Genomic DNA, 25,720 nt, shown 5'->3' with positions numbered 1-25,720 from the left:
ACACTTTTAAAGGATTTTCGTTTCCAGACCGTTTTTCCTTTGGAGGGCATGGCTATAGTGATAATCTATTTTTCTCCCTCGTAACATTTCCTCGCTCTTTTCTTAGGAAAACAAGACATCCAGTTTTAATATGAAAAAGAGTTCTTTAAAAAAGTACTTTTCTTTCTCACCCTTAAGTCTCAAGTAAAGGTTTTGAGATGGCTCGCATTGACTCAAACATTCAGGCTTGAGATAAAGCAGGAGGCTCTTGGAAGTGAACAGATCTGAGAAATTACTTGCCTGGACTTGCCCATTTGATCTCTTTTTAATTATTCCATAACTTCTTTTTCAAAATGCAAAACCTTCTTGCATTTTGTTTGTATATTTACATATACAATATATGGTACTCTGGAGCCGGTGATCTGAAACACAGGCTGCTCTGTTTGGTTTTTGGTGACGTCGGTCACATATAGGTGATTCCTGATGTCCTGTCTGGTTATGTTGCTGTTACCGATTCCTTTGAAAAGCCCACTTGTCTGCCCAAGCTTTAATTTGCTTAGCCTGAGTGTTGGGTTAGTGCTAGTAAAAGCAGGCCGTGGAAGTAGTACCTGCAGCCAGTCCAAAAGGACACAACTTCACGCAGCTTTTTCAAACAAATAAGGCCCACAGAGTGCTTTTCCAAGTTTCCCAGCTTAGTTGTAGTCAGGATCCCATGTGAGTCCTAAGACTCACTCCCACCAGAGATTTACCTGCCTTAGCGCAGAGCTGGGCTGCTTCCTTTGCTCTGCCTCATTTTAAACATTTAAAATGCATGCCACTGTACCGTTACGTAGAGTTAGAAATACATTGAACATTTAATGGAGAGAAATTGAGGTGATGGTTCTTACAGTTATAAAGCTGCTCACTGAAGAAGTGATTATTTATTATTTCCTGGTAGATGGAATTGTGACCATTCACTGCAAAGACTAGAGAGGTACAAGGTCTGTAGCTTGGCTGGGGAAAAGAAAGGCAATCTCATCCTAAAGCTCATCCTAATATTTGTCAATTGCACATTGTAAATGCTGGAGATGAGTTCCTCACCTGTCTTCACAGGGAGGGGAAATTAATGTCATTTCCAGGCACCATTAATTGTGGTTATGGTACAGAGAGGTTAATTCCACTGCTGAGCTCAGTATGATTTTGAACAATTTCTATAAGGATCTTTGTACCTCTGGCACTAACCTGCTGTGGAAAGGTCTCAGTGCTGACAGATTATCAGTTATGAAATTACCTGGGATGCAACAAAACTACTTATCTATTTCTTTCTGAGAGTACTTAACAGTGAACATAGCTGTTCTGCATTCACCATCAGGAAAAGACTTGGGGAAGTCTACCCTCTGCCTGGCTGAGCAGTGGGAGCCACCAGCATGGCAAAACACACACCGGAGAGGAAAGGCTTCAGAGTTCTAACAATTCTTTTTCTCTTTTTTTTTAATTAGGTGAACGTTTGGCTAAGCCTGAGAGAGGCAAAATGCGAGTACACAAAATTTCCAACGTGAACAAGGCCTTGGATTTCATTGCCAGCAAAGGAGTCAAACTAGTATCTATTGGAGCAGAAGGTAAAGCAACCAGCTGATTGTCTGATTTGTCTGGGTCCAAGCTGTGCTTACCATTGCCTGTCTCTCACATCTGCATCTCAGTTCCCTGTTCCCATTGTGCCTCCCTAGCTCTACCATGTTTATTTCTCAATTGAAACAGAGCAGCTGTTTGTATTTAGCTTGTTGCAGAGCTTGTGGGAAGGAACCCCTATTGTTGTAGGACATGCTGTAGGTCAAAGCCAAGGGCAGTCACCAGCACAGGTCAAGGATCCCAGAGACTTCAGTCCTTAGGGCTTCCATGCTTCTTGCACACCCTAGAAATGTGGGTACTCCGGCTGGAAGCCCGTGTACTGTTGTGCAGACCGTTGTGGGCAGCACCAGGGTTGCCCGTAAGATGAACTTGTGGATTGCACAGCAGAGAGTGGTGCAGGATTTTTGTCTTCCTAGTGAAGATGGCAGGTGTTTTGCAAATACATAGCTCAAGAACTGGAAAGGCTTGGAGGTTGGTAAGATAGTTTGCTCTGACTTTTATAGACCTTAGTAACTTGTCATCTTGTCTGGACTGTGTTTTTGTGACATTCATTTTCCTCTACTCTGGACCTGTGCCTATGGACTCCTATTGTCACTGTTGCTGTGGAGACACTCCACTTCTGTGGTATTTCTAGGTTTGCCTTTACAGTGACCACGGAAAATAAGGAAGGTTTGTTATCGCCATCTTACAGATGGAATACGTGGTTTCTCCACGGAAACTCGTGACAGCCAGGATATGAGCCCATGATACAGTTCTGGATGAATCTTCATCCTCTGGGAGGGGAGTGGGGCTGCAGGGCTGAGCTCTGCTTGTTCTTAGCCCAGGAGGTCAGAGCAGTATTGGCATGCTGTCCCTAGGTTTGGCCTCTTGGGCGTGCATCTCCAAAACATGTGCCCATCCTTTGGTCTTCTAGTTCTGTGTCAGATCAGGCAGAACACCTCAACCACTGCAGGTGTTCGCGTTTGCCTTACCCCAAATACCCCAGCTTAAAGCTGTAATGTTAGAAAGACTTTGGAACAATTTGCAGCTTGCATTCAGGGGCATTCCAGAAATGATCCTTTACAGTGTTTGCTATTTAAGAGCTAAATGTAAGAGCTGAATGGCTTGATATAACTTGCATGCAAAACTTCCCCTTGTTTTCTCAGCTTTTCCCACAGGAGCAATCTTAGGGTGTTGCTGTCCCTGAGTACTGTTTGTTTAGCGCAAGAGCAGATGTGAAGTTATTTTGTGCCCTTATTAAAATGACTAATATATCCAGCGTCTGATGCAGTAGTCCATATCCGTACAGGACTTTTTTATAACTAGAGGCTGGACCTGAAGCCAGAAGTCTCCTGCCTTAGGAGAAGACAGCTCCTGCTGTCATCTGGATCTTGAACAGACATCTGGATTCTTCTGGGAATCTAGAGCATGCGTCAAACCCAACTTCACTGCTCCGATCCCCTTTTTTCTTTTTTTTTCTTTTTTCTCTCTCTCTCTTTTTTTTTTTTTTTTTTTTTCTGATTCTGGTCTCCTTGGCACTAGCTGGCCTTTTCCTCTCCTTCCACTGGATTTCTCTTTTTGATCTCTGCTCCTGCACCAGCTATGACTGTACCCTCACACAGAGATCATTTGCAAGTAAAATGACCAACGATCTCCAGGGCCCTGTTATTCGGTGTTGACTCATAGCAGTTATCCTGCTCCGCAGTAGGCTGCGAGGTGCCGTTTTGTTGCAAGCCATGATTTAGTTCAGTCTCAACTGTGTTTCTGACCTCCCATGCCAAACCTTCCTGCCTCTTCTTTTTCCTGATGCCCATGCAACTACATGGTGAACCTATGTGGGTTTCTTTACATCACCCAGAAGACCTGGCTTTTAACAGATCATCTCAGTGACTTTGCTTTTGACAGCCAAGAGGGGTCTTTCTCAGGATTCTCTGGTGGCTTTTGATGTAGATGAAAACTAGCTGGCTGCTGAAGGTACACGTGGTACGTGGCTGTGAAATGGGGTAAGAGGAGAAGAGCCTGCTTTGAGACTGGCAGTGAGACAGGCACTCGGGCCTGTGCTTTGGTGCAAGCTCGTGCCATGCAAGCGTGATCATGAATGCTCCCCCGCAACCCAGCACCTGCCCGTGCCCCCAGACTGAGCCTAGGATACTCTGGTGTCAGCAGATGTGGGCCTGCAGCAGGGCTTCTGCCCAGTCTGTCTAAGCTGGGAACACAGTAAATGGCACATCATTTGTAAAAAATGGATCTTTGCTTTGAACAGGATGGCAGTAGCTCTCTCCATTGAAGGGATTATATGCCTTCCGTGAGCGTGAATTTTAAGGTCATACATTCAGACTTTCAGAAAACATCATGCCACAGCAAAGTAGGAAATCAAAGCCAATGAGGCAGTCATAACACTGTGCCAAGAAAATGAGCTGTAAATGCCTCAGGCAGGCGGGACTGTTTTCCAAGTGGCTTTTCTACCATAAGGAAAAATACAGTCCAGCAGCAGCTTGGGGATACTGGCCAGGGCAGCACCTCCTCACTTCGAGGGAGCTTGCTCCATCTCTGGGTATCCACCAGGCAGCAGAGTCTTGTGTGAGAGGTCTGTAGCCCAGCTGTAGTTCCCTGTATACATTAGACAGAAGGCATTGGGCACTAATGTCCCGTGGTGGTTGATTTTTTTAATTTTTTTATGGTGTGTGTTTAAAAAATAAGTTCCAGAAAGAACCAAAGAGTCTCAGTGGGAGACTCTCAGGTCAACTAGCTTAAGCCTTGTGAAACCTTGCGCTCAACCAGAGTTAAAGCCAGCAACAGTGTTTCCATGGCATTTCTCTAGCATTCGTCAAATGAAGGTCCCTCTGTGCTGCTTACAAGCCAAGCTTTGCAGCTTTGTCCTGGGGATGAGAACCAGAGTGGAAGAGGGCTTCCTATACAGAGTATGTGTGTGGGACACGTTCCGTGTCCACATTAAATGGAAGGTGAGCTAAGCAAAAGGAATAAGCAATGAGGATTAAGAGTGGCTTTTTACAGCCGTATTTGACGTTAACATGCCAAGATGATTCTAAACATCTTTGTTTAGCTGGTCTATTGGATTGAAGCAGTTGTGGTAATACAATGGATCTGTGTAAACCTGGATCAAGAAAGGGTCTAGCCAGCTGCAGCTTCCGAATAGTTCTTCATCTGCTTCTACATCTCCCTTTCTTCTGACATCTCAGGAGCTTTCTTTTGCTGTAATAGATTCCATACTAGGGTCAAATGCTCCAGGGACTTAACAGATTGAATAGGTCAAGTATTTGTCCCCAAGACTTTTTTATTTGCACCTCTAATCTGCATAGAATGTAACTGCTTTCTTAGACAGATGCAGCTCAGTTCAACATACAGATAACTTTGGATGAACCAATCCCTCTTCTCACCTGTGTAAGTGAAAGGAGAAATAATGTATAAAGATTTCAGTGATTGTAGAAGTCACAGCTGAGCAAAACACTGAACCACCAAGCAGAGCAAGCATGCATCTGACAGCAGAAAGAGGCAAAAAATAAGATCTCTACCTGTCAGCGAGTGACGCATAGCATTATATTTGCCCCCTGCCTGCTCACAATTAGGAAGCTGAGATGTATGCATGTCCCCGTCATCAATGCCAGCAATCTGTCTTAGATCTGGCATGACCTTCCCTAGCAACATGCTTTGTGCAGACAGAGTCGCGGAAACTTGTCCTGCCATACCTGATACTTTGTTAGAATAAACAAAATAAAGAGCAGCCTTTATTTTATGTCACCTTGTCTTTAATTCCCAACCTAACACCATCCTGCCAGTTGCTCCTCCTCTGCAACTGCTTTGCTCCGTGGGGTAGCCAGGTGTAGTGTTATGGACAACTCAGAAATAACTGGGGTGCACAACGGTTTCTGCTTCTAACTACCCAGGTGAGAGGTAGAAAAGTAAGCTTGGTCCTTTCTGTATTTGTCAAAATGGATTTGTGAATTCAAAAATGCCATTTTAAAAGCCACATCTATGTAGCAAGCCACTCTTACTCCTAAGGACTGAATATTTGTCAAGCCCTTAATTGGCTGTCAAACAAGTGGATGAGAGTACTGTAATTTTTACATATTTTGTTAGTGGTGTTTGATACAATAATAGGAGCTGGGTGGAAGCATACTCACTGGTGCAAGAAATTTCCTTCCAGTGGCTGCAGATGCCTTGTCAGCTTTAGCAGGCAATGATCCACCCCCAAGTTGAATGTAAATCACATTAATAGCATGTACTTGCTGCTGCTGCTCAGACCACAGGTGCTGCTGGTAGAGAAAATGCAGAGAACGTTTGCAGAGGTCCTGCCTAGGAGGAGCGCTGAGAAAGCACAGTTAGGCAGAAGATACAGCTTGGCTATTAGCCTTTTATACCATACCACTCTCACGTTATCGAGTGTCGCTTATATCAGAGGGAACAAACCTAGTACCTTTAATTAAACAGGCTGTTCCAGCTTTGTAGTGCTGTGTTCAACTTCTTAACAATTTCTGTGGAGTCTCTTTCTTGTCGTCACCAGGAAGCAGAAGGCTTCACGCAAAAGTGATTTTTGCTTTTGCTTCTTGGCCATAATCCACTGTACTAGAAAGAGACTGGCACCAGCTGAAGGGCACTGAAGGAATCCTAAGGGAAAAGGAGGTTGTGACTGGGGAATGCAGAGATGGAAAAGTGAGTGAGTTAGGGCCAAAGAGCATATGGCTCTTTCTGAACAAGCTGGTGACTTTTGTAACCAGGTTGCCAGGAGAAGTTTTTTTGCTCTAGAAATTAAAAATGCTTGCCTGCTTCTAACAAAGGATAGCAGTTTTGTCAACTCTATTTAAAAGAAGAAAAAAAAAAAAAAAAAAAAAGGAAGGCAAGGACTGGGGATGGTATGGTAGATTAAATCTGCATCCCAGGATGGATCACTCACTAATCTCACTGACATCAGTATCTGCTTGGTAGGTGGTGAGTTTTCTCTTTGTCAAGAAAAAATAAAGTGATTTGTAGAGATGAAGTGGTGGAAATATTTTGGGTTTCTTCCAGAGCAGCTTCGATTTGGTGCAGTGCCAAGGAAGAATCTGACATGGGAGCAGGGAGCAGACATCTTCCTTTTAAATTGAATAAGGCAAAGAAGAGGACTGGGGGAGAAAGGATACTTTCCACCTTAACTCCACCAGCTAACTTTATAAAAAGGGGAATTTGAGAACGTGACTAGAGCATAGTACTGAGTTCTAATGCCACATTAGCAACTTAACACCATCTGGTTTTATGTAGTATCTTGACCTTTATTTCCAATTAAAATCCATGGAACAGTAATATTAATTACCTGTTTCAGCTCACTGATTGATTTATTAGTGTTCATAAACCATTTCCAACATTAAAGTATTGCCATCAGATTTTAATCTAGTCCATTAAAATAAAGAGCTAAATTTATTTTCAGATCTTAAGTATACCCTAGGGTCCTTCTGCCAACTGCTGTGGTTTTTACAGGCATTGTTTTTTTTTTGTGGTTGGTTTTTTTCTTTTTTTTTTTTTCTCTTTTTAAATCCCCACAAAGTTCTATCCCATGAACAAAGCAAGCTGAAAACATGGATGCTTTCTTTAATGTTTCAGCTATGGTATCTCAGGTATCTTTAACAATAGTAAGGATTTTCCTTTACATTGATTGCAGTGCTTCACAGGAGGATGGAGAATGCAATTTGATAAAACTGTCAGCAGGCAAACAGTTCTTTTCATGCCAAAAACAATAACCATAGTTCTTTTGTACTGCAGTGAAAAGTTTGTTGGCTATTTAATTCTGAGCAAACTGATGTCCCCCTCAAGCTGTAAGTGCAGAAGGGAGTGGACACAGGTGTGCTGGAGCAGAATAAGCTGGCATGTCTAGTTTTTTATCTTTTCAACTCGTAAATTCCTTTTGCAGATGTATGTCAAAGCACAGCAGAGGTTATCCTTCCAGTTTGCACTGGAAGTAGCACTACAAGTACCACTGAATCACAAGCCAGGCAGCTGGGTTGGATGGACAGGGTTTTTGAAACAGCATGTTTGGGCTCCAGGTTACTTTGTTGTTGTTGTTTGTGGCTGTTGGTTTTGAAGGCAGAGACATTCACATCTTGATAATTTCTCATAGGTGGAAAATCTTTTTTAACAGCTTAACCAGAAAAATTCCAATATTGTTACTTTTGTGACAGAATCCAGATGGGTGGCAGTTACCTGTACTGCAGGTTTCTCCTTGCCCCAGAGCACAATGCATTTCTACAGGGCAGCTTTATGGAAGCAGTGACACATAGGTGTCTACAGTTGCAGAAAAATGGTGTCTGGCAATGTGGTTAGGACTTGAGTTGTTGTAGCCCAAACAGTAGGTTAATTCTAACCCTTTTCTTACTGAAAACACCTCTGTAACTTGTCCGTTATTTGTGAAACATCCTTTGCTGTTCAGGAAACCACCAGAGAATAACTAGAAAAAAACAGATAGGTTATTTTGACCATCCAAAAAAAAAAGAAGGCTGTAAATTTTATAACCTGAATATGTGGTCCGTACAGAATTTTTGCAGATGCTGAGGATCAGTGTTTGAGACCCATCTGCTTGCAATTTGGCCTGTTCGGTGCTCTTCTGCACACAGTGGAAACCCCTTTCTGGTCTAGCATCTTCCCAGTACCTCCCCCCAGAATCTACATCCCTCGTCCCAAACAGACCATACGTCACACATGCAAGTGGTTGCTTTCTAAAACCTCTCAGTTGCTGACCCTTGCTGATTTATATTGCAGAGTCCAGTGAGCAATAAAGCACAATCTGCTTGACATCTTAGTTTATGTTATGCTCTGCTCAAGTTGATCAGCATGAGTCTTTGCTTCCTCTTCAAGCATGATGCATGTACTCTGAGGAATGCTCTTTTGTGTCTTTTGGCAATTACATGACTGAAGGAATTGCTACACAGGCAGTTTGGGGCATTTAGGCTTGTTTGAAATTAAAATGTTGATGTTTCTTGGTTTTCTTGGTTTTATTTTGTTCGCACTACACAACCAGCTGCCAGAACTCATGTGTATTGGGAAGTCTCCCTGGTTATTCTGGTATAATTTCCCTGGAGCAGTTACATAGGTGTGACTCCTAGTAGATATACCAGAGTAAGACAGGAAGGCTTTACTTCTTCCCAGTTTGGGTTGTATGGCTTATGAGTGATAGAAATTAAACCTGAACAGTGTGGTTTTAGGTCCCTGCGGTGAATTACACTGATCTATATTGGTCCTTATTCCTGTGTCACTATCTGTTTTTCTCTCAGTGGTATAATGCAAGAGAATCACTATAATTAGTGGGAACCACTGTGCAAGATTGTGCTGCACCAGCATAGCATCTGGAGAGACAGAGAACTGTTTTTAGCTGGAATTACAGTTTCCCCCATCTGCAAAATGGAGGGCTTCCTCATGTACCTGTTTTACTGGGATTTGCATGTGCAACTTGATGCCTTCTAATCCTCTTCTAATCCTTCTCTTTCTCCTTTTTTTTTCCCTAGAAATTGTGGATGGCAACGTTAAAATGACTCTTGGAATGATCTGGACCATCATCCTTCGCTTTGCCATTCAGGATATCTCAGTTGAAGGTAAATCTCAGTTCTTTCAAGCCACGGTTGAGCAGCAAACAAATGGGGTGGCCACGTGGCTTTGACATTTAGAAGGCCCAGAATGTGCTTGTAGATGAGTCACTGGAAGATCCCAGGGAGGTACCATATCCAAGCTGCCCTGTGGTCTTACTGACCTTTCTGTCAAGATTCAGATATACTGAGAAGACTTTTTCACCTCATCTTGTAAGAGAAGTTAAGAGCAGCTCAAAAAGATGGCTAAGCAGGAAAGTCAACTTTGATGTTGGAATCTATTGTATTTCTTGCAGGCTGATTCAAGGATTAGCACTGAAAATGAACGTTTCTTCTGTAAGTCCTACAAAAATCTCCTCTCTAATCCCAAAATGCCATCTTTTTATTACAGAACCTCTTTCAGAAAATAACGATATCAACATCATTCCAGTACACTCTTCAAAGAAGGAATTTTATGACAAAGGAAGTTAAATAAAGTGCAGTTCAGTGCTGCCTCTACCAAAGAGGAGTTGGTCATGTTTTTCTAGCATGTGCTGCAGAGACTCTTGCTTTCTGGGAAAGTGGGTTAATCGGTGTGCATTCTTTCTTTCTTTAGAGACATCTGCTAAAGAAGGACTTTTGTTATGGTGTCAGAGGAAGACAGCCCCCTACAAAAATGTTAATATCCAAAACTTCCATATCAGGTGAGTCACAGGCAAGAACTTAGCTTTACAATCCATGTTATTTTCAGATGTCTTTTTGCTATATTTAAAAATTTTCCTGACACATCTACATTTCCATAGGAAAGTATGTTACGTGGTAGCATAGTCCAGAGAGGTATGTAGGAAATTAAAGGCAGAGGTTATAAGAGGATACAAGTACCTACATCCCAATTCTTCATTCTGGTTACAAGTGCTGCTTTTGAGAAGTTGGAGAACTTCTCATGGAGCATCAGGTCCTCTGAAAGCAGCATATATGACAAAGGATAAGCAAGACACCTTCCACTCTGTGAAATCTCAGAATACCTTAGAAGAAATGAAGTAAAGGCTTTTTAAACCCTTATTTCACCAGCAACTTTGTTGTATAGCAGAGTTAGGATGGGATTAAAGGTTTTTCTTGCTCTGCTTTTAATATTTGTAAACTGACAGGCATTCTACTGAAGATTATGTATAATAGTGCTTTTGCAGCATATCTCAGAGAACTGTATGAACCTTATAAATGTAAAGCTTTTTTTTTTTTTGAGAGCTGAAGTTCTGACCATGTTAACCAGTACTGTAGTGGACCTAGCTATGGGCTTTGCTTAAGACTGAGTGCAGAAGTGCCTCTGAGAAAATTAGGGGCATCAGTGCTTCACATCCCAGATTAGTTGATGAAGTGTTTAGATTCGATAAATTGTAGGAAACTATTATGCTAATTGAAATGAGGAGTTCTGGTTCCAGTTCTGCTCGTATGTCCAGAGCAGTCTGGAAGTGAAGCATTGGCTTATTTAATGATGGTTATAACCACCAACAGTTGTTCCCTTCCTCCTCAGTCTGTCTCTTCCCTAAGACATGCACATCTATATACAGCTTTTTTCAACCCCTGGCTCTGCACCTGTTCTTGCATGGTCTCCAGGACAGTAAAAATTCAGCACAGAGAACTGGTGTAAAGGAGGTGGCAATACAAAGGGCAAGTCCTAATTGCAGTGTATTTTTTTTACGTCTTGAAAGGAATCCTTCCCAGCACTTACAGAGGCACTGCTGGGTAGAAACTAAATCCTCATTAATCATCCTCCTGTTTTGGTGCCTTCTCTCATGCTCATACCCTCACTGTATTTCTCCCTGGCTGAGCATTATTCATTGTGCTCTCTTCTGTCTCTCTTACAGTTGGAAGGATGGCCTTGGTTTCTGCGCTTTAATTCACAGACACCGTCCAGAGCTCATTGACTATGGGAAGCTACGAAAGGTACAACTCAATTTGTTAGTCATACCAAATGCTTGGGTCTGTGGAGTTAAAGAGGGAGAAGAATTAGCTTGATAAACAGATAACTGGGCAAATTCAACACAAGCTGGCAGTTGCAGGATGAAGGGGAAGGAAGGAGGGGATGAATCAGTACATTCAGGCTTCTTAGTGAAGCGTGAACTTAATGAGCTGCCTGCTTGACTTTCCTTGCTTTCAGACTGCCTTATACGAGCCGCACGTGCCCCAGTCCCAGCTAATGAGCAAGAACTGGCAAATTCAGTAACACCAAATGTAAGGCTAATTCTGTACTAATGTCACAGACTAGTGAGTCAGATCAGACTTAACATTTCTGGGCAGAGCTGGATGGAAACCGGTTACCTGGTAATCAAGTGTAAAAGCTCAAGTGAGGTGGGTGTTGTGCCCTTACTGGATGCTTGCCACATGCTTCCAGCTCAGCACTGAGCCACCTGCATACTGGACATCTCCTAGCACGTAGATATCAAATACCAGAAAAGCATTTGCCATAACACTTCAGTTTTACTTTAAAAATTGCCACTGGCAACATGGCATCTAGCTGCTCCGAAGCTTGCCTCCTGTTTATCTTGGAAACAAGACTGCTACTTGAATGATGAGAGAGGGTGTTCAGCACTTTGTGTTGCCAGCAGTGTTCTGACCCAGACGGGTGACAGAAGAGCAAGCTGGATTTGCATCCTACTTGCATTCCTATCCTATTGCTTGCTTAGACCCTGTTTACCTATAGCTGTGTGTACAACCAGAGTGAAATGTCACCAGTTTCAACATTTGTGTACTGTTACTGGGGCTAATATATTAAAAGTTTGACCATCTGATCTCATGGGCTGGCTGTTAGAAAGATGCTAGCAAGAAAAATAAGCATAGAATCCCATCACCAATAGATCTGGGCTCTTGAATTACTGTGCAAATGGACAATATGTAAATGAGTTAATCAAATTAGCTGCTTCCTTGAGGCAATGACTCGTACAATGCCTGATCTGCTTTTCAGTAACCTTTTAGATCTTTACTGTCTTGCAGAGCAGTCAATTATATTATCTGATCAGTTTTAGTGTCTGGAGTCAGCATAAGATGAATAAACAGTGGGGGTAGATTCTACCTGTTTACATAAACAGCAGCAATAAAAAATGGAATTATTGGAGCTAGCTACATTTTCAGTGTCTGATCTTGGGAAAATAAAAGCAGCTAAAACCACCAGGGTAAATGCTACAATGCTCTCCATTACCAACAAAGTCCTAAGCCAAGCCCAAACAAAACTAAAGTAAGGGAAAGAAAAGGAAAGTTATTTGGTCACTTTGCCTGCAGGCCTTATAAGGTGAAGGAGAGGGTGATTGTTCTAGCCAAAATCAATACTGATGGGAAGGAATTTGTCCTCCTTGGAGCATGGTTAAAGGCAACCAGCTCCTTTTGTGTTCCCGTTGACTTTGATCACATCCTTCATTGGGTTCCCTCTGCCTTCCTGCAGTTTTCTGAGCCTTACTGTATCATTTTTATTTTTGTTCTACCTTGATTGCTTTAAATGCATGAGATTAAATGCATGTTTGATAACTCTACAGAGCTAAAGTCTTGAGCAAATAGCTGGGAAGAACTTAGCTCAGAGCCTAGCCTTTAGGTCTGATTGCAGTTGATGTGTGCTGAAGTTGCCTTTTTTACACCAGATCTTTCAAACCCATCTGTAAAATGTACAAACACGGCACCTTTCTAAATACAGTATTTGCCTGAACAATTTCTGAACCCTTCTCCTCAAAAGCAAGCAAACAAACCCCAACATTCTGAATCTGCCCTTGCTCTGCAGGGAGTTTATGTTTCAGAGAAAGACATGAGGAGGGCTGCTGAGAACAGCCATTGCAGCAAAGGATTGGTTAAAGGTCCACCTCCAGGTATCTTCAGTCCCTAGGGACTGATTAATGGCACCTCAGCTGCGTGTGCCTTTGGTCATGTTGTTTGTTTGTATACACACGCGCGCGCACAAATATATGAGAGACAGCAGTGAACATCAGCAGCCCAAGAAAATGAGAGGTCTGCATTATACCTCCTGTTTGAGCAGCATTCTCATGCAGTTTTAGTGTTTTCTGCTCCTTCGTAAAGGCTTTGTCTGTGCTACATATTGTGTGTTGACAGCGTATGGTAGCAAAAGGTAGCCAGTGTAGCTGTGTGTCTGCTTCCCAAAAAGAAAGTTCTTTTGTCAGCACGTTTGTTCTTGGTTCCTAGCTCTTTTTTTTAGTTTAGCTGTAGTAGTAGAGTGAGCACAATTATTTTCTGCCAACATGCAGTGCCTAGCTGAAGATGCTTGTATTGACCAGGCCCTGAAATGAAAGGTTCAGGTCAACCCAGTTTGGTGTCAGTAATTCCCTGACACCACAACAACTTACTTGGTTAGATGGCTTTTATTCAGTGCAGGTCTGTCTGCTATTGTTCTGGTCATTGTAGGTAAGATCTTCAGCTCATGGTCTGCACATGAGGGATATGCAGAAGATGGGGTTTCCTGTCCTCCTTTTACCCACATCTAGAGCTCAGCTGTGAACCACATCTAAGATATTTTCATCCCGTACAGTGGTTGATAGCTCAAACACCCCCGTCATGTACTGAAGTCCATACAGAAGTGTCATCTGTGCGCTGCAGTTGGAGGCATTTCTTACAGATATTCCTGAAAACATGAATTGTACTAAGTAGATTTTTTTTTCCCAGTGTCTTAAACTCTGGCAGATACAGGAAGTGCTTTCTCTCTCTTGATTTTCCTCCATCCCCTTTCCTGATTGCTAGTTAATAGAAGATTTTTTCATGTCACACTGCAATAATTGCCATGGCAACCTTGTGTTCTGCAAGGGCTTGGGACTAGCTGGAGGAGGAAAGATGACTCCCTGTGCGAGTTAGGGTTGTGGTGGAAAAGGAGGAGCTGTGGTCGTCTTTAGACAGCAAAAACAGAGAATGTGCCAGGTAGGCATCTGTTTAGAGCAGGTGTACTGTCTGCCACTGTTAAAACAACATTATTGTTACGTGGAAAAAAACTATAGCTTTCCTGGTTGTTGGCCCAGCCCGAGCTCCCAAGTTACTGCTTTTCTTAGGTGTCCGTTTCTGTGCTCATGTAAGCAGGCTGGGAACTGAGGCACCTCTGGAGAACCTCATCTGTGTCAGTGCTGGTCTGTCAGTGTGTCTGAGCCGTGGAGGGAAGGGGGAGGGAAGGAGGGAAGTCACTGGGCTTTTGTTTGCCCTGCTGGCTTTGGGCCCCTAAAGCATGCCTGCACCTGTGGTGCTGGAGTGCAGCTTTGCGAGGCCTGGAGCCACCAGGGCAGTCTTCACTTATTTTTCCCTCTTCACGAGGAGTCAACTGAAATGAGGAATGTGAAGTAATGATTAGCTGGTGTACTAGGGGCTGGAACTGAAAGCAGTGGTGTCCGGAGGAATTTCCAGAGGCTCAAGGCCCTGTTGAGGCTGCCGGGGAACCCTCTGTCTTGCAACCAAGAAGCATCACCTTTGTGGTAAGCAGCTCCGCTGTCCATGAGGGGTGAAGCTTTTCCCACAGGGAACAGGGCCTTGCTCAGGTTGAGCTCTCTGTTCATCTCCAGGCTAGTCTTGGGCTTAGATAGCTTGCTTTCAGTAGCATTATCTTTAGCTTAATTCCCCAAGAGACGATGTGATCACACATCTTTATTACTTACAAAATAGAAGTCAGCTGGCTTCATCTAGGTGAGTCTTTGGTTTCCCACACGTTAAGACTTCCAGCCCTTCCTTTGGGAGTGCCCAAGACCAGTAAGTTTTCCCATCAGGAAACCTCTCCCAGCTTTCAGCTTACTAATTCTTTTTAACCTTTGGCAACACTGCCTGTGGTGTTGTTACTCGCAGACTGATAGGAAAGCTGTCTGCAGCAAGTTTGTGCCTCTCTTTCCTCCAGGAGAGGCTGACCGCTTCTCCGGCAGCTCTGGCAGACAGGGCTGTGCTGAGGAAGGGTCTGGGTTAATAATACTAGGCTCTCTCTCAGGGCAGGGGTGTTAGTGATGTCATGGTATGCATGGTCAGCATGGGTTGAAATTTAAAGTACATGGTGGTGATACCTCTACAGAAGTAGAAAATAGCACGTGGACTAGGGGAAAATTTCACTCGAGTGAAAGAAAGGCTGTTACACTTCCTTCCTATAAGGGTAAATGGAGGTGAGGTCCTGTCTACATGAGCTAGTCTCAGCCCCTCAAATAAGGCTTTTGGTTACTCTTAGGGTTCATAGTGGTTTCTGCACAGCAGGTACCAGAGGCAAGTAGGCTGAAGTTGAACTGGTGCCATTGTCTGTAAGTCCATTGCACAGGGTGGCTCCTTGTGGCTGGAGGATATTTAAAATCCCCTGCACCACTGCTAAGCTCTGAAGAGGTGGATTTAGATATATCTGTTGAAGTCACCCCTGCAAGTGTACTAAATAGGGATAAAGAACTAATTGGTGCTGAGAAACGATGACCTGTTGCCATGTGTGACAGCCGTTCATTTCATCACCATGTGCCCATGCAACATTTCCTCTCTTAATATTGACTTGTCCCAGTGGACTAAATATGGATTACTGGTTGGATCTGTTTCGATAGCCTCTGTGTATGATTTACTTTGGTAGGTGAAGCATTGCTGCCCGCTAGAGACATTCATCCAAAGGAACATGATATTGTTATGGGATGCCAACCCAAAGCATGCAGTATTTCCTGGGGAACTGCTGCAGCAAACCTCTTCCAGAAGGGCTCAGTTTCCTAGCTTCATGAACACAGTAATCCAGGGGCTACTTTGCAACCAGTGCTGTAAAGAAACCTTTCTGTTTGCCCACACCCGTCTGCCCGAGCCTGCCTGATTTCATCTTTCATGCTTAGTGGGTTTAAAGGAGGTTGCCTATTGATTATAGTTCAGGTACAGCTCTGTCTTCCAAGTCATTGCAATAAATGAAGGCACATGCTCTCAAACAGAAAAGAAATAGAGCATGGATGCTAATCTAGGAAGAAGGTGAAAAGATAAAACTTCTTTTTCCTAATATTTAAGGCAGGATGTGGTGTGTATGGCACAAATGACAGTATGGAGAGACACCCCATCCTTCCTCCCTCCTGAAAGCCTCTTAGTGAACAGTGACTAAACACTAGCATTTTGTGCACGGCTCCTCCTCCAGCAGAAACCTCCTTTCTCAGCAGTAGAAATAGTCATCCATGAAATTGATTGATCCTTCAGAATAAATGTCATGGATATGCAGGAATATAGGAATCAGGCTTGTATGAGGGGCTGATACCGGTTGGTAGGTGTTTTGTTGCTGATCATTACGTTTGAATGCTGGGAGCAATTTGCCGAGGTCTTTCATTTCCAGTGACATCTGTGTTTCACATTCTCTTGTTTGGCTCTCTAAAATCTAGTTAGTTACCTTTGTGATATGACTCATGTCACACGCAACTTTGTTTAGAATTTGATTACTGTGTATTGATGTCTGTAGCTGAAGTACATCCTGCTACAACAGAAGGTTTATACCTAGAGGAATAGAAATATACTAAGGAAATGGCAAGTCCTGTGCAGCGCTTAGGAAGAAAACCAATGCTCAGACAAAATGGGTACTTTTATATATATTTATTTTGTAGAGATTTGTTCAAACATTTCTCTTCCTCCCACTCAACTGGTGTTCAACAAACTGTACACTAGCTAAGGACAGCACCCGTTGCAGATGTTGTTACTATTTTAGTATAGCTTAGATGTTCTAACAGATACACTGCTCTGCAGTTCTTTAAAATGGAAGATGCAAACCTAATGTAAGCATGCTATGTAAATGTGTAATGTGGCCATTTACTATCAATATGATGTGAAGCTAATGTTACTTTAAACTAAATGCAAAACAAAATGTATTACTCCTTTTTGTTGCAAGTGCATAGATTATATGTTATTATCATATCATGAGTCTCCAGGCTCTGCTTTCAAAAGGAGGCTAATTATTTCATCCTGCTACATGAGGAGTTGCACGTAATTTTGTCTGGACAGCTGTGTTACCTGAACCAAATAAAGCACGATTGTTCTGTTTTGAGAGAAATGCTGTGAACCTTGTTAAGAGTTGATGCTAATGCTCTGGCTTTCTTTCTTTCCCAGGATGATCCTCTCACTAACCTAAACACAGCCTTTGATGTGGCTGAGAAATACCTGGATATCCCCAAGATGCTGGATGCCGAAGGTAAAGTAGAATGCAGGGGGTGTTAACTTGCTTTATCTCGACGTTTCCCACTTCTTCTAGGTGGATTTGTATTGTACAAGAATTCAGTAACATCTGAGTGCTCCCTCCATCATCACATACTAAGTATGCAGGAAAAAAGTTACAATGGAATAATTAATCACGTTTTGCTTCCCTCTTCCTCCTGTGCCCCTCAGTTTTCTCAGTCTGGTATGGAGATCTTAACCTGGGGTTGACTCACTAGGCAGAGATGAGTAACACCTGGCTATGTCTACAGCTGACCAAAGTGTTCCCTTTCAAGAACCGGGCTTAATACTGAGATAACGTATGGTGTAGGACTGTGTTCCTTTTGCTCCATTTTTTTTTCTGTGCTCTTTCTGACACAGCTGTTGACCTTCCTTTTGGGGATGCAATACCAGTATTACAAACTGCTTCTTCTTGACTACTTGGAAGTCTTGGGCATGAAGATCCCTCAGTGATGGGATCTTGAGACCAAAGCAGAAATTAATGTTTTTCAGAGATGCTTTTGCCTCTGACTAGGACTGCTTCCCAGAGGCCACTGGGACAGCAAGGATTACTTCTCCAAGCCTTGTCAGAACCAGCTTGGTTATAGACCAGAGACTGTAACTCTGAAGTATAAACAACAGCCTAAAATAATTCACTGGTTCAGGGGCTGAAGACAGCTGGTTTCAATGGTGGAAGCTGTATTTCAGGCTTGGTTTTGACAGGAGAAGCAATTAAAGGCATTTTTTAAAATAAAGGAGAGAGAGGAACTAAGGGGGAAAGGTGGAAATAGGACAGTTGAACCCAGTTAACCTGTATTTGGGCAACTAGGAAGTTCATGTTCCTATTCTTAGGCAGTGTTTCCCATTCCCAGGGATGAGTCTCAGTTTCCCTTCACTCACTATGTTGAGGTCACAAAAAATCATGAGGTTTCTGGAGTAGATGGGAGTGCTTCCTGCCATTCTGTAGGAATAAAGCCACCCCCAAAATACGTGGATCTAGTTTCAGATTTCAGCATAGCTAACAGTGATGAAGAGGGTCACTTAAAGGAGCTTCTATTGCTTTTTCTTGATCAGTCTCCTCCCTTACAGACTGGGACTAATGTGCATTCCTCTACACCATTAATTCTGATCTCTGGAGGTGTTGAGTTTCTCTTGAAACTAATGAAGGGGTCTTTTGAAATTCAAATCATCATTGTGTTGAAACAGAGGACGGGGCACAGAAAGGAAGGAAGAAAGGATCTTTTCTAAAGAACTGCATGGAAGAATTGCAGTATGGCACATCTATAAACGCCATATCAACCTGTTGCTAGTTTGGATTGATTCAACCCATCATTCACATTAATGCTCTCAGGACGGGGAAGCGCTCTGGTGTGAGACATGTTGACATATGGCTGCATTAGCCTGGCCAGACACTGGAAGCAATTTTATCATGAGGGAGGGGAACCAGAAAGGGTGATCCTGGCTTCTGAGAGAGATACATTTTCTAGACAAAGCTGGGAAGCTCTTCAGAGTTGCTATGACAAGTGTATACCCTACCAGGCCTCCTGGACAGTTGTGGTTCTCCCCTTCCTTTACATTCCTCCCATCAGTTGGTAATGCTCTTAACGTGAGGTTTTTTTTGACAGACATTGTTGGAACTGCCCGTCCTGACGAGAAAGCCATCATGACCTATGTTTCTAGCTTCTACCACGCCTTCTCAGGAGCCCAGAAGGTATCACAGGATCCCAAGCTCCCTCCACAGAGCACACCTGGTGCCGTTGCTAATGTCCAAACCTTTTTTTCTTTCTCTCTTTCCTCTCTAGCTACGGGCATCTTTATTATGTTTTCGGTAGAGTTGGCTGTTGGTTCAAAGTGGTGCCCCAGACTCAATACATGGGGCAAGGGAGCCAGGAGTCCCACTTCCCTATAGTTAGTGTTGCTGTTCCAGTGGCACTTACATATGTTAGTGCCTTGGCACACACATAAAGCCCAAGAAAGGGGGGAGCCTTCTCCATTTGCCTTCCAAACTGCTGCCCTGATAGCTGGGGACCTGCACTCTCTGTGTCTGGGAAATCTGAGCTTGGTTTCACAAAGATGGAGACCACAGATTGCTCTGCTCAGCTGCTCACTGCAGGCTGACCCCACTGGAAACTATGCTGATATTCGTTTTTTTTTTTTTTTTTCTTTACAAAGATGGGGTAACAGAGCTGACTTAGTGGTTTTATGTTGGGTTCAATGAACACCCAAAGCCTTATCTTTTACCTTATATATGCTGCAGGTTCCCATACCCTTGCTGCAAGGTCCAAACCTGCTGCTTTCTTGAGTCATGCCACAAATTCAGTCCCAGTTCACCTGGGTCTTACAAAGCATGTCTAATGAGGACTTCTATGGTGATATATGAACAGAGCACTGTATCATGAGTGAGATGCCTGGCTTTGTTCATTTGTTTCCTTTTAACCTTTCCTCACCCACCGTGCTGAAAATCAGGCAGTTGAGTCCTCACCATGTTTGGCTTAGCCATTATCCTGTTGGTAACAGAGTCACTAAAGGAAACCTCACCTCACCATTTTGTGGGTGAGGCCTTATAAACATCTCTGGCCAAAACCCAGCAGCATACTGGAGTGCCGTAGGAGCACGCACTGCGTGGTGAAGCAGAGCAGACGGCGCGTAGGAAGCACGCTGCGTCGGAAGGCTCTGATCTCTGCAGCTCCTCAGTGTGCAGCAAGGCCTCAGGCACAGCCCTGAACACCTTCTGACAGCCTGTATGTACCCTCCGACCACCGCTGGGAAGGTGCAGAGCCCGGATCCTCAGCTCAGGACCCTCCTGGATGCGGGGGGAGGGCGCAGGGGTGCCGCTTCGAGCCACAAGCCAACGCTGCTAGCCACCTTCTGATCCGACCTCCCAGCTCCGCATGGAAATCTGTTTGGCCTGTCCTGCTCTGCATGATGGGAAGTTTTCTCCCCCTCTCTCACGCCACCCATGACTGTTTTGTTTTATTCTATGTGCTGCTTCTTACTTTATCCTTTCAACCTCTTTTCCTTCTCTGCACAGATATTATAGGCACGCTAAGGCCGGATGAGAAGGCCATAATGACCTATGTTTCATGTTACTACCACGCCTTCTCAGGGGCGCAGAAGGTGAGACTTTACCGCTAACAACCCCCTCCCCACTCCCTGCCCTGCCCACTCGTCCTCTCCACCGAGGAAGGCTCCAGCCCCTCCGCCCGGCACAGTGCCGAGGCTGAGCAGTCTCTGCTGCACCCCATCCAGATCTAGCCCTGCTGGAGAAGTGATTTAGATGTCCTTCCAAACAGCTGTTCCTTCTCTTCATGCCCCAGCAGTGGAGAAAGCATTTGATTAAGCTGGCGTAGAAAGAGGAATGAGTGTCTGCTCTGACAGAGTCAGCACCCTGTCAGTGACTTAGCGGGCATCATCCTGGCCAGGATTACATCTCCAGAAGTGCCATAATCAGGTCTGGCCCAGGACTTTGCATCCTGTCTCCCTTGAGCTGCCTGCCTTCTGTTCTCACTCAGCTTCTGCTAGGTCAGTCATCATTTCCTAGATTGTATCATGTGAGCTGACTACACTGTGGTAGCCTCTTCTGGAGCACTTTTGTGCTCCAGCCCTGAAGTTCATCCCTACCAGACCTTGAGCTTCCCCACATACACCCACTTCTCCATTCCTTGCTTCTCTGTAGTCATTCTCCTCCCAAACCACCTGTATGTTTTATTTCTCTTTCCTCTGCTTTGCCCATTTCTGTAGCTTCAGTCCTACTTCCTCTTTATCCCAGAGTCTCTTTGCCTGGCACTGGGACATTTCTCCTCAGAGGAACCAGTCACTCAGAGGCACATTCTTTGGGTGAACTCCTGCAAAATGGAAATTTCCCTGCAATCCTTTCAACAGAAGAAAAAGATCCAGCCTTTCCCCCCATACCATAGCCAGTCTGGGCTGCTGCATTTCCATGAAATCATTGCAGATTTCAGACTATGAGCTTTGGAACAATAAAATCCAAAGCTCAAGACTGGATTCTTCTCGTTATATACGGGAATTAAAATCTCCCTGTTTCCATAACGTCTTTCTCTCACCAGGCCTTTTCTGTTTGAGGCCCAGTCCATGCATTGCCCAGGTTGAGGGGTAACTTGACTCCAGAAAGACTCCATCTCTTTTGTGCAAAACAGTGCTGATGGTTGCAGCGTTGATATAGATACCATGCTGATGCTGGCTCTCAGAGGGCAAAAATGGGCAATAGGTTCCAGGGAGCAGCTTTTTGGGATAAGCTTTTTGTTCCCTTTCATATAAATGAGATGATGCTATCTTCTTTCCAGGGAACTGGAAATATGTTCCACAGCAGTGCAGTAGATTTGCCCACTTGGCGTGATTTATGTAGTCAGGACTTGTCCGCTGGGATCCTGCTTTGTGAATAGTTCAAAACCCCTAGCACCAGGCTGCAAGCTCCATCCAGCTGATACTTGCCTCTGACGACTGTAGTCTCAGAACTCACGCCAGCCCAGCGATAAGGCCTGTTGTTTGCCAGGTGCCCCTTAGGAATTGCTCCATGCTTAACCCGAAAAAAGGGCAAACCACGAATGCAAGGAGGGCAGTGGCCTGCTGCAGAAGTGGCTGTGTCCTTCTCCAATCCCCTCCTCTTCCCTCTGTGCCCGTTCCACCCTTTGGAAACCTGCTCAGCAGGTCTCATGTTCTCATCAGCAGTTTAGGTGGCTGCTAGCTAGGTCTGCTGGGATAACTGAAAACAATCTGCTGCTGCCTCAGGACCTGAACCAAGTAGCTGGGGCAAGAACTAGCAATGGAGCTTCTTTGTTAATAAAGCTTCAAACCAATGTGGTCTAACTGGCTTGTAGGGGAGATCAAAGATTTAATCATTAATTACACTTTTAGTAGGCCTGATGGGCCAGCACCTCAGCGGAGAGCTGGCAGGAGGGGCCCAGTTCCTTTTTGGAGCTGCCCCGGCCGTACATTAGGCAGCTGCTGAGTGACACAGATTCAAATCCCAGGGCAAGTGCAGAGTGATTGCTGAGCGCAAGCCCCAGCCCAAAGTGTCTTGTAACATGTTGCTGCCTCGTGTGTGGTTAGGTGACTTACTGTGATATCACTCCATTTTTCATTCAGATTTTTCATTACTGCCACCAGTCCTGAAGGGGAAGTCCCATGAGCCGCTTTCTGCTTCTTTCACTCTCTTATACTGAGCCTTTGAAGGTACAGGGTCCCCAGCCTGACGTGTGTGTAGATGGCTGCTTTTTCTTTATGCCATTTCATTATATATATAAGTATATATATGTAGGTATACTTGCTTTGGTTGGTTTGCTTGTTTTCTAACTGCTTCTGACTTTCACACTAAATGCATGATTGTATACTACTGGTTGGCTTAATATTTTGTAAACCTTATTTCTGGGGTGAAAATTTCTAACTAATGTTTTGCTATTTTATTAAAAGATTGTGTTTGGCATACAGTATTCTGGGGTGGTCCTGAGGCCAGAGGGCTGCAACAGGCAGGCACCCTCCCTACGTAGCACACTGAGGGAATGCCTTCCTTTGTCATCGCCCTCACCGAAGAGACCTGGATCCAAGAGCTAGAGACACAACTCCACTTTCATCCTAAACAGTCCAAGTCAGGGTTGAGAATTAGAGAAAAGACAGTAGGCAGAGAAATTACTGCTACTTCTGCTATTCTTTGGCTCATCAAGTTTCCATTTTGAGCCCACCAAACAGGACATAGATGTCTAACAGCACTGCAGTATCAAGCAGAATGCCCTAGTCTCACACTCCCTCCATGATCTCTGATGAGAGTAAATAGTAGAATGTGTTAGTGCCATGCTGTACCAAAGCTGATCAGCTCACACAAGTTCTCAGAGAATCCAGCTATGTAGATTTCAGACCCCAGGATGGTGCATCTGGCTTATCAGGGCTGCTCCATGCCTTGTGGGCATCCTGGCTTGTTTGGACCCAACCTGAGCATCCCAAGTGCACATTGCCTTAAGCAGTGTGGGGAAGACAAAATGGCTTTTTCCACTCCATTAATGAAGATGTAGGGGGAGCTGCCTTGGTCTCGTGTAAACACTTCAGTGTGCAACTCTTCTTTTACCTGAAAGCGTTTCACTGAGGTGGTCATCTCTGCAGAACTGCTCACAGGTAGCGGTGCGGGGGGTACTTGTGGAGGTCACCTGAAAATGCTGGGATCCTTCTGTCCTACCATGCTCAGAGCAAGTCAGTGTAACACGTTGCTCATGACATGAGTGGTCACAGTGGCCACGGAGCCTTTCCTGCTGCTGCTTGCTTACACAGAGCAGGCACTTGCATAGAGCAGCCTTACACGGAGCAGTCTGGAGTAGGCCAGAACCACGGAGCAGCAAGTACTGGTGCAGGGGAGAAAGAAGATTGGCTTCTGTCAACCATTAAGATAACACAAATAATGCCGTAATTGCTGACATTCAGAGGGCTTTTGTGTTTGGACAGATGTTCAACACATATATACACGCGCAGACCTGGGCAGCTGGAGGAAATCTATCGTCAGAGAGATGTAAATATGCCTGTGCAAAATGGGGTCCTTCCTGCACAGCTGGCTGCTGCTGCAGTGAGCTCCAGGGGTAAAAAAGGAAAGAAGGAGAGTTAAGAGTGTGCAGGGAGCTCCTCTCCTGGGAAGACTGATACAAAGATTTGACACCGCCAGTTCCCTGCAGCCACTCGGCCATCATGGTAGGGCTCTGGCACTGTCTTCGTAACAGACCTTTCAGTCTCGTGCCTATAAGGGTTTCTCTGGATATCAAAAAGAAATCTACTAAAGTAAAAACTTCTGTTAAAAACAGATCAAAGTACAAGTTTTCTTAAACACAATCATCATTTACATTTTTTACTTTTTTTTTTTTTTAAGTGAAATGACTTTTTCCTGTATGGTTCCCTCTGATGTGTTTCTAATTAGTTAGTATCTGTGCATCTGCTAGCTGTCCCACTTTAATGAAGGGACAGATCTCTGAATATACATTTTTAGAGGTTCTTACAAATGACTAAGATCATCATATCCCTTGAGACCTTCGCAATCCATATGTCACTGTACAGCCTGTGACTTTATTGCTGTTCTTGCTGCCTCACGTCAGCTGCAAAATTTAGAGGATTTTTCTCAAATGGCCTTGAATAAACAGATAATGAAAGGCCTTTTAAAAATAGGAGGTTGAAACTTGCCAGCTATAAGCTTGGCAAAACTTCTTTTGTCATCAGTCCCATATAGAGTCTTAAGGCAGGGCACAGCGCTGATGACTGGTCTGTTGTAGTTCTGGCGTGTGCCTTCCTCTTCATCTCCACTTGGCCTCTGCGAGTGAGGAAGTGAGTGAGGAGAACTCCTCCATAGGGGTCCTCTGGGGAGCTCCAGCACCTACCCCAGGCATGAGGGCAATAACTGTGCTGTGCAGGAGCTGTGCAGATCCACAGATACATGCTGTACAAGGATCAGCCTGCTGTATGTTCCCCGTGCCAAACACTTTCATGGCACTTCAGGGCAGACTGTTTGGTCTTGAGCTCATAGCTGGGATTTTTTCTGAGCATTGTTCTGTTCCAACTTCATGTTTTAACGTGTCCAACTCACTGCAGAGAGCCAGGTTTTGGTCCCATAATGGGAAAAAGAAAAAAAAAAAAAAAAAAAAAAAAAAAAAAGAAACTAAATAGTAACAACAGACTCTTTTTTGTGATTTTTTTTTTTTTAATTTTTCTTTGGGAGAGTAAGCAAAATGATTATCCAGAAAGGGGGGAAGAAATCCTCTTCTCACCTGGATCATGCAAACCTGAATACATGGTAGGTGTCATGCAGCAAGATGCTGGGAGAGGCGGCCCTGTGATGGATGCCAGGATTACAGGGAGTGCTGGAAGACATCTCTGCTGGGCTGAAATTAAGCTCAAGGGTGTCTACTACTTATCTTCAGAACAAAACTAGAAAATTTCAAAAGTAAATGCATTCACCTGAGCTAGTGAAAGGTGTCTGTGCCCGTGGCAGTGCGGTTAGACTAGATAAGCTTTAAAGGTGCCTTCCACCTCAAGCCATTCTGTGATTCTGTGCAGATTAACTGTGTTTAGGTAGTTTGTTCCTTAGGTAAAAGCATGTAGAGAGGCTCATCAGTTTGACACCACTCAGTTCATGGCGTTGGAGCTCTGAATGTTGGAGAGGAGAGTGGAGTTGGTGACAGAAGCTCCCAGTCTTTGTAATGTGGTGTCTGGGGTCCTACTGTAGGAAGCAAACAACAGGGCCCTCTTGTAGGAGCAGCTTCAGAAAAGGCAGATAAATGTGTTCATCTCACAACATGCAGGGCTAGTGTCAGCTGAACTCAGAATCCCTGGAAGAACATAGTCAGCTGAGAAGGAAAAAAAAAAAAAAAAAACTGTTACAGAAGGTCAGATGGAAAGCAAAGAGGTAGGATAGATGTTTTTGAAGCACAGGCAGGCTGCAAGAGCCAGTATTAGGAGACTTTACCCACAGGTATGTAGCA

At 44.1% G+C, this 25,720-nt stretch overlaps 1 protein-coding gene across 5 annotated transcripts in view; it reads left to right on the top strand.

Moving 5' to 3' along the window:
• Positions 1-25,720, top strand: part of ACTN1 (actinin alpha 1) — an 86,661-nt gene that overhangs the window by 42,654 nt on the left and 18,287 nt on the right. For 3 of the 5 annotated variants that reach the window (XM_035327707.1, XM_035327703.1, XM_035327705.1), the window contains exons 3-8: positions 1,458-1,577; positions 9,057-9,143; positions 9,730-9,817; positions 10,979-11,057; positions 17,169-17,250; positions 18,878-18,963. In XM_035327707.1, the coding sequence (XP_035183598.1) occupies positions 1,458-1,577; positions 9,057-9,143; positions 9,730-9,817; positions 10,979-11,057; positions 17,169-17,250; positions 18,878-18,963 (542 nt within the window). Of the gene's footprint in view, positions 1-1,457; positions 1,578-9,056; positions 9,144-9,729; positions 9,818-10,978; positions 11,058-17,168; positions 17,251-18,877; positions 18,964-20,283; positions 20,370-25,720 lie in introns of all 5 variants that reach the window. The other 2 variants (XM_035327704.1, XM_035327706.1) reach the window with 1 other exon arrangement.

This window comes from Oxyura jamaicensis, chromosome 5, assembly GCF_011077185.1.
Source record: "Oxyura jamaicensis isolate SHBP4307 breed ruddy duck chromosome 5, BPBGC_Ojam_1.0, whole genome shotgun sequence".
In the NCBI taxonomy this organism is placed as follows: Eukaryota; Metazoa; Chordata; class Aves; order Anseriformes; family Anatidae; genus Oxyura; species Oxyura jamaicensis.
The sequence above is the reverse complement of the archived record's forward strand: the minus strand, read 5'-3'. Positions and strand labels throughout refer to the sequence as shown.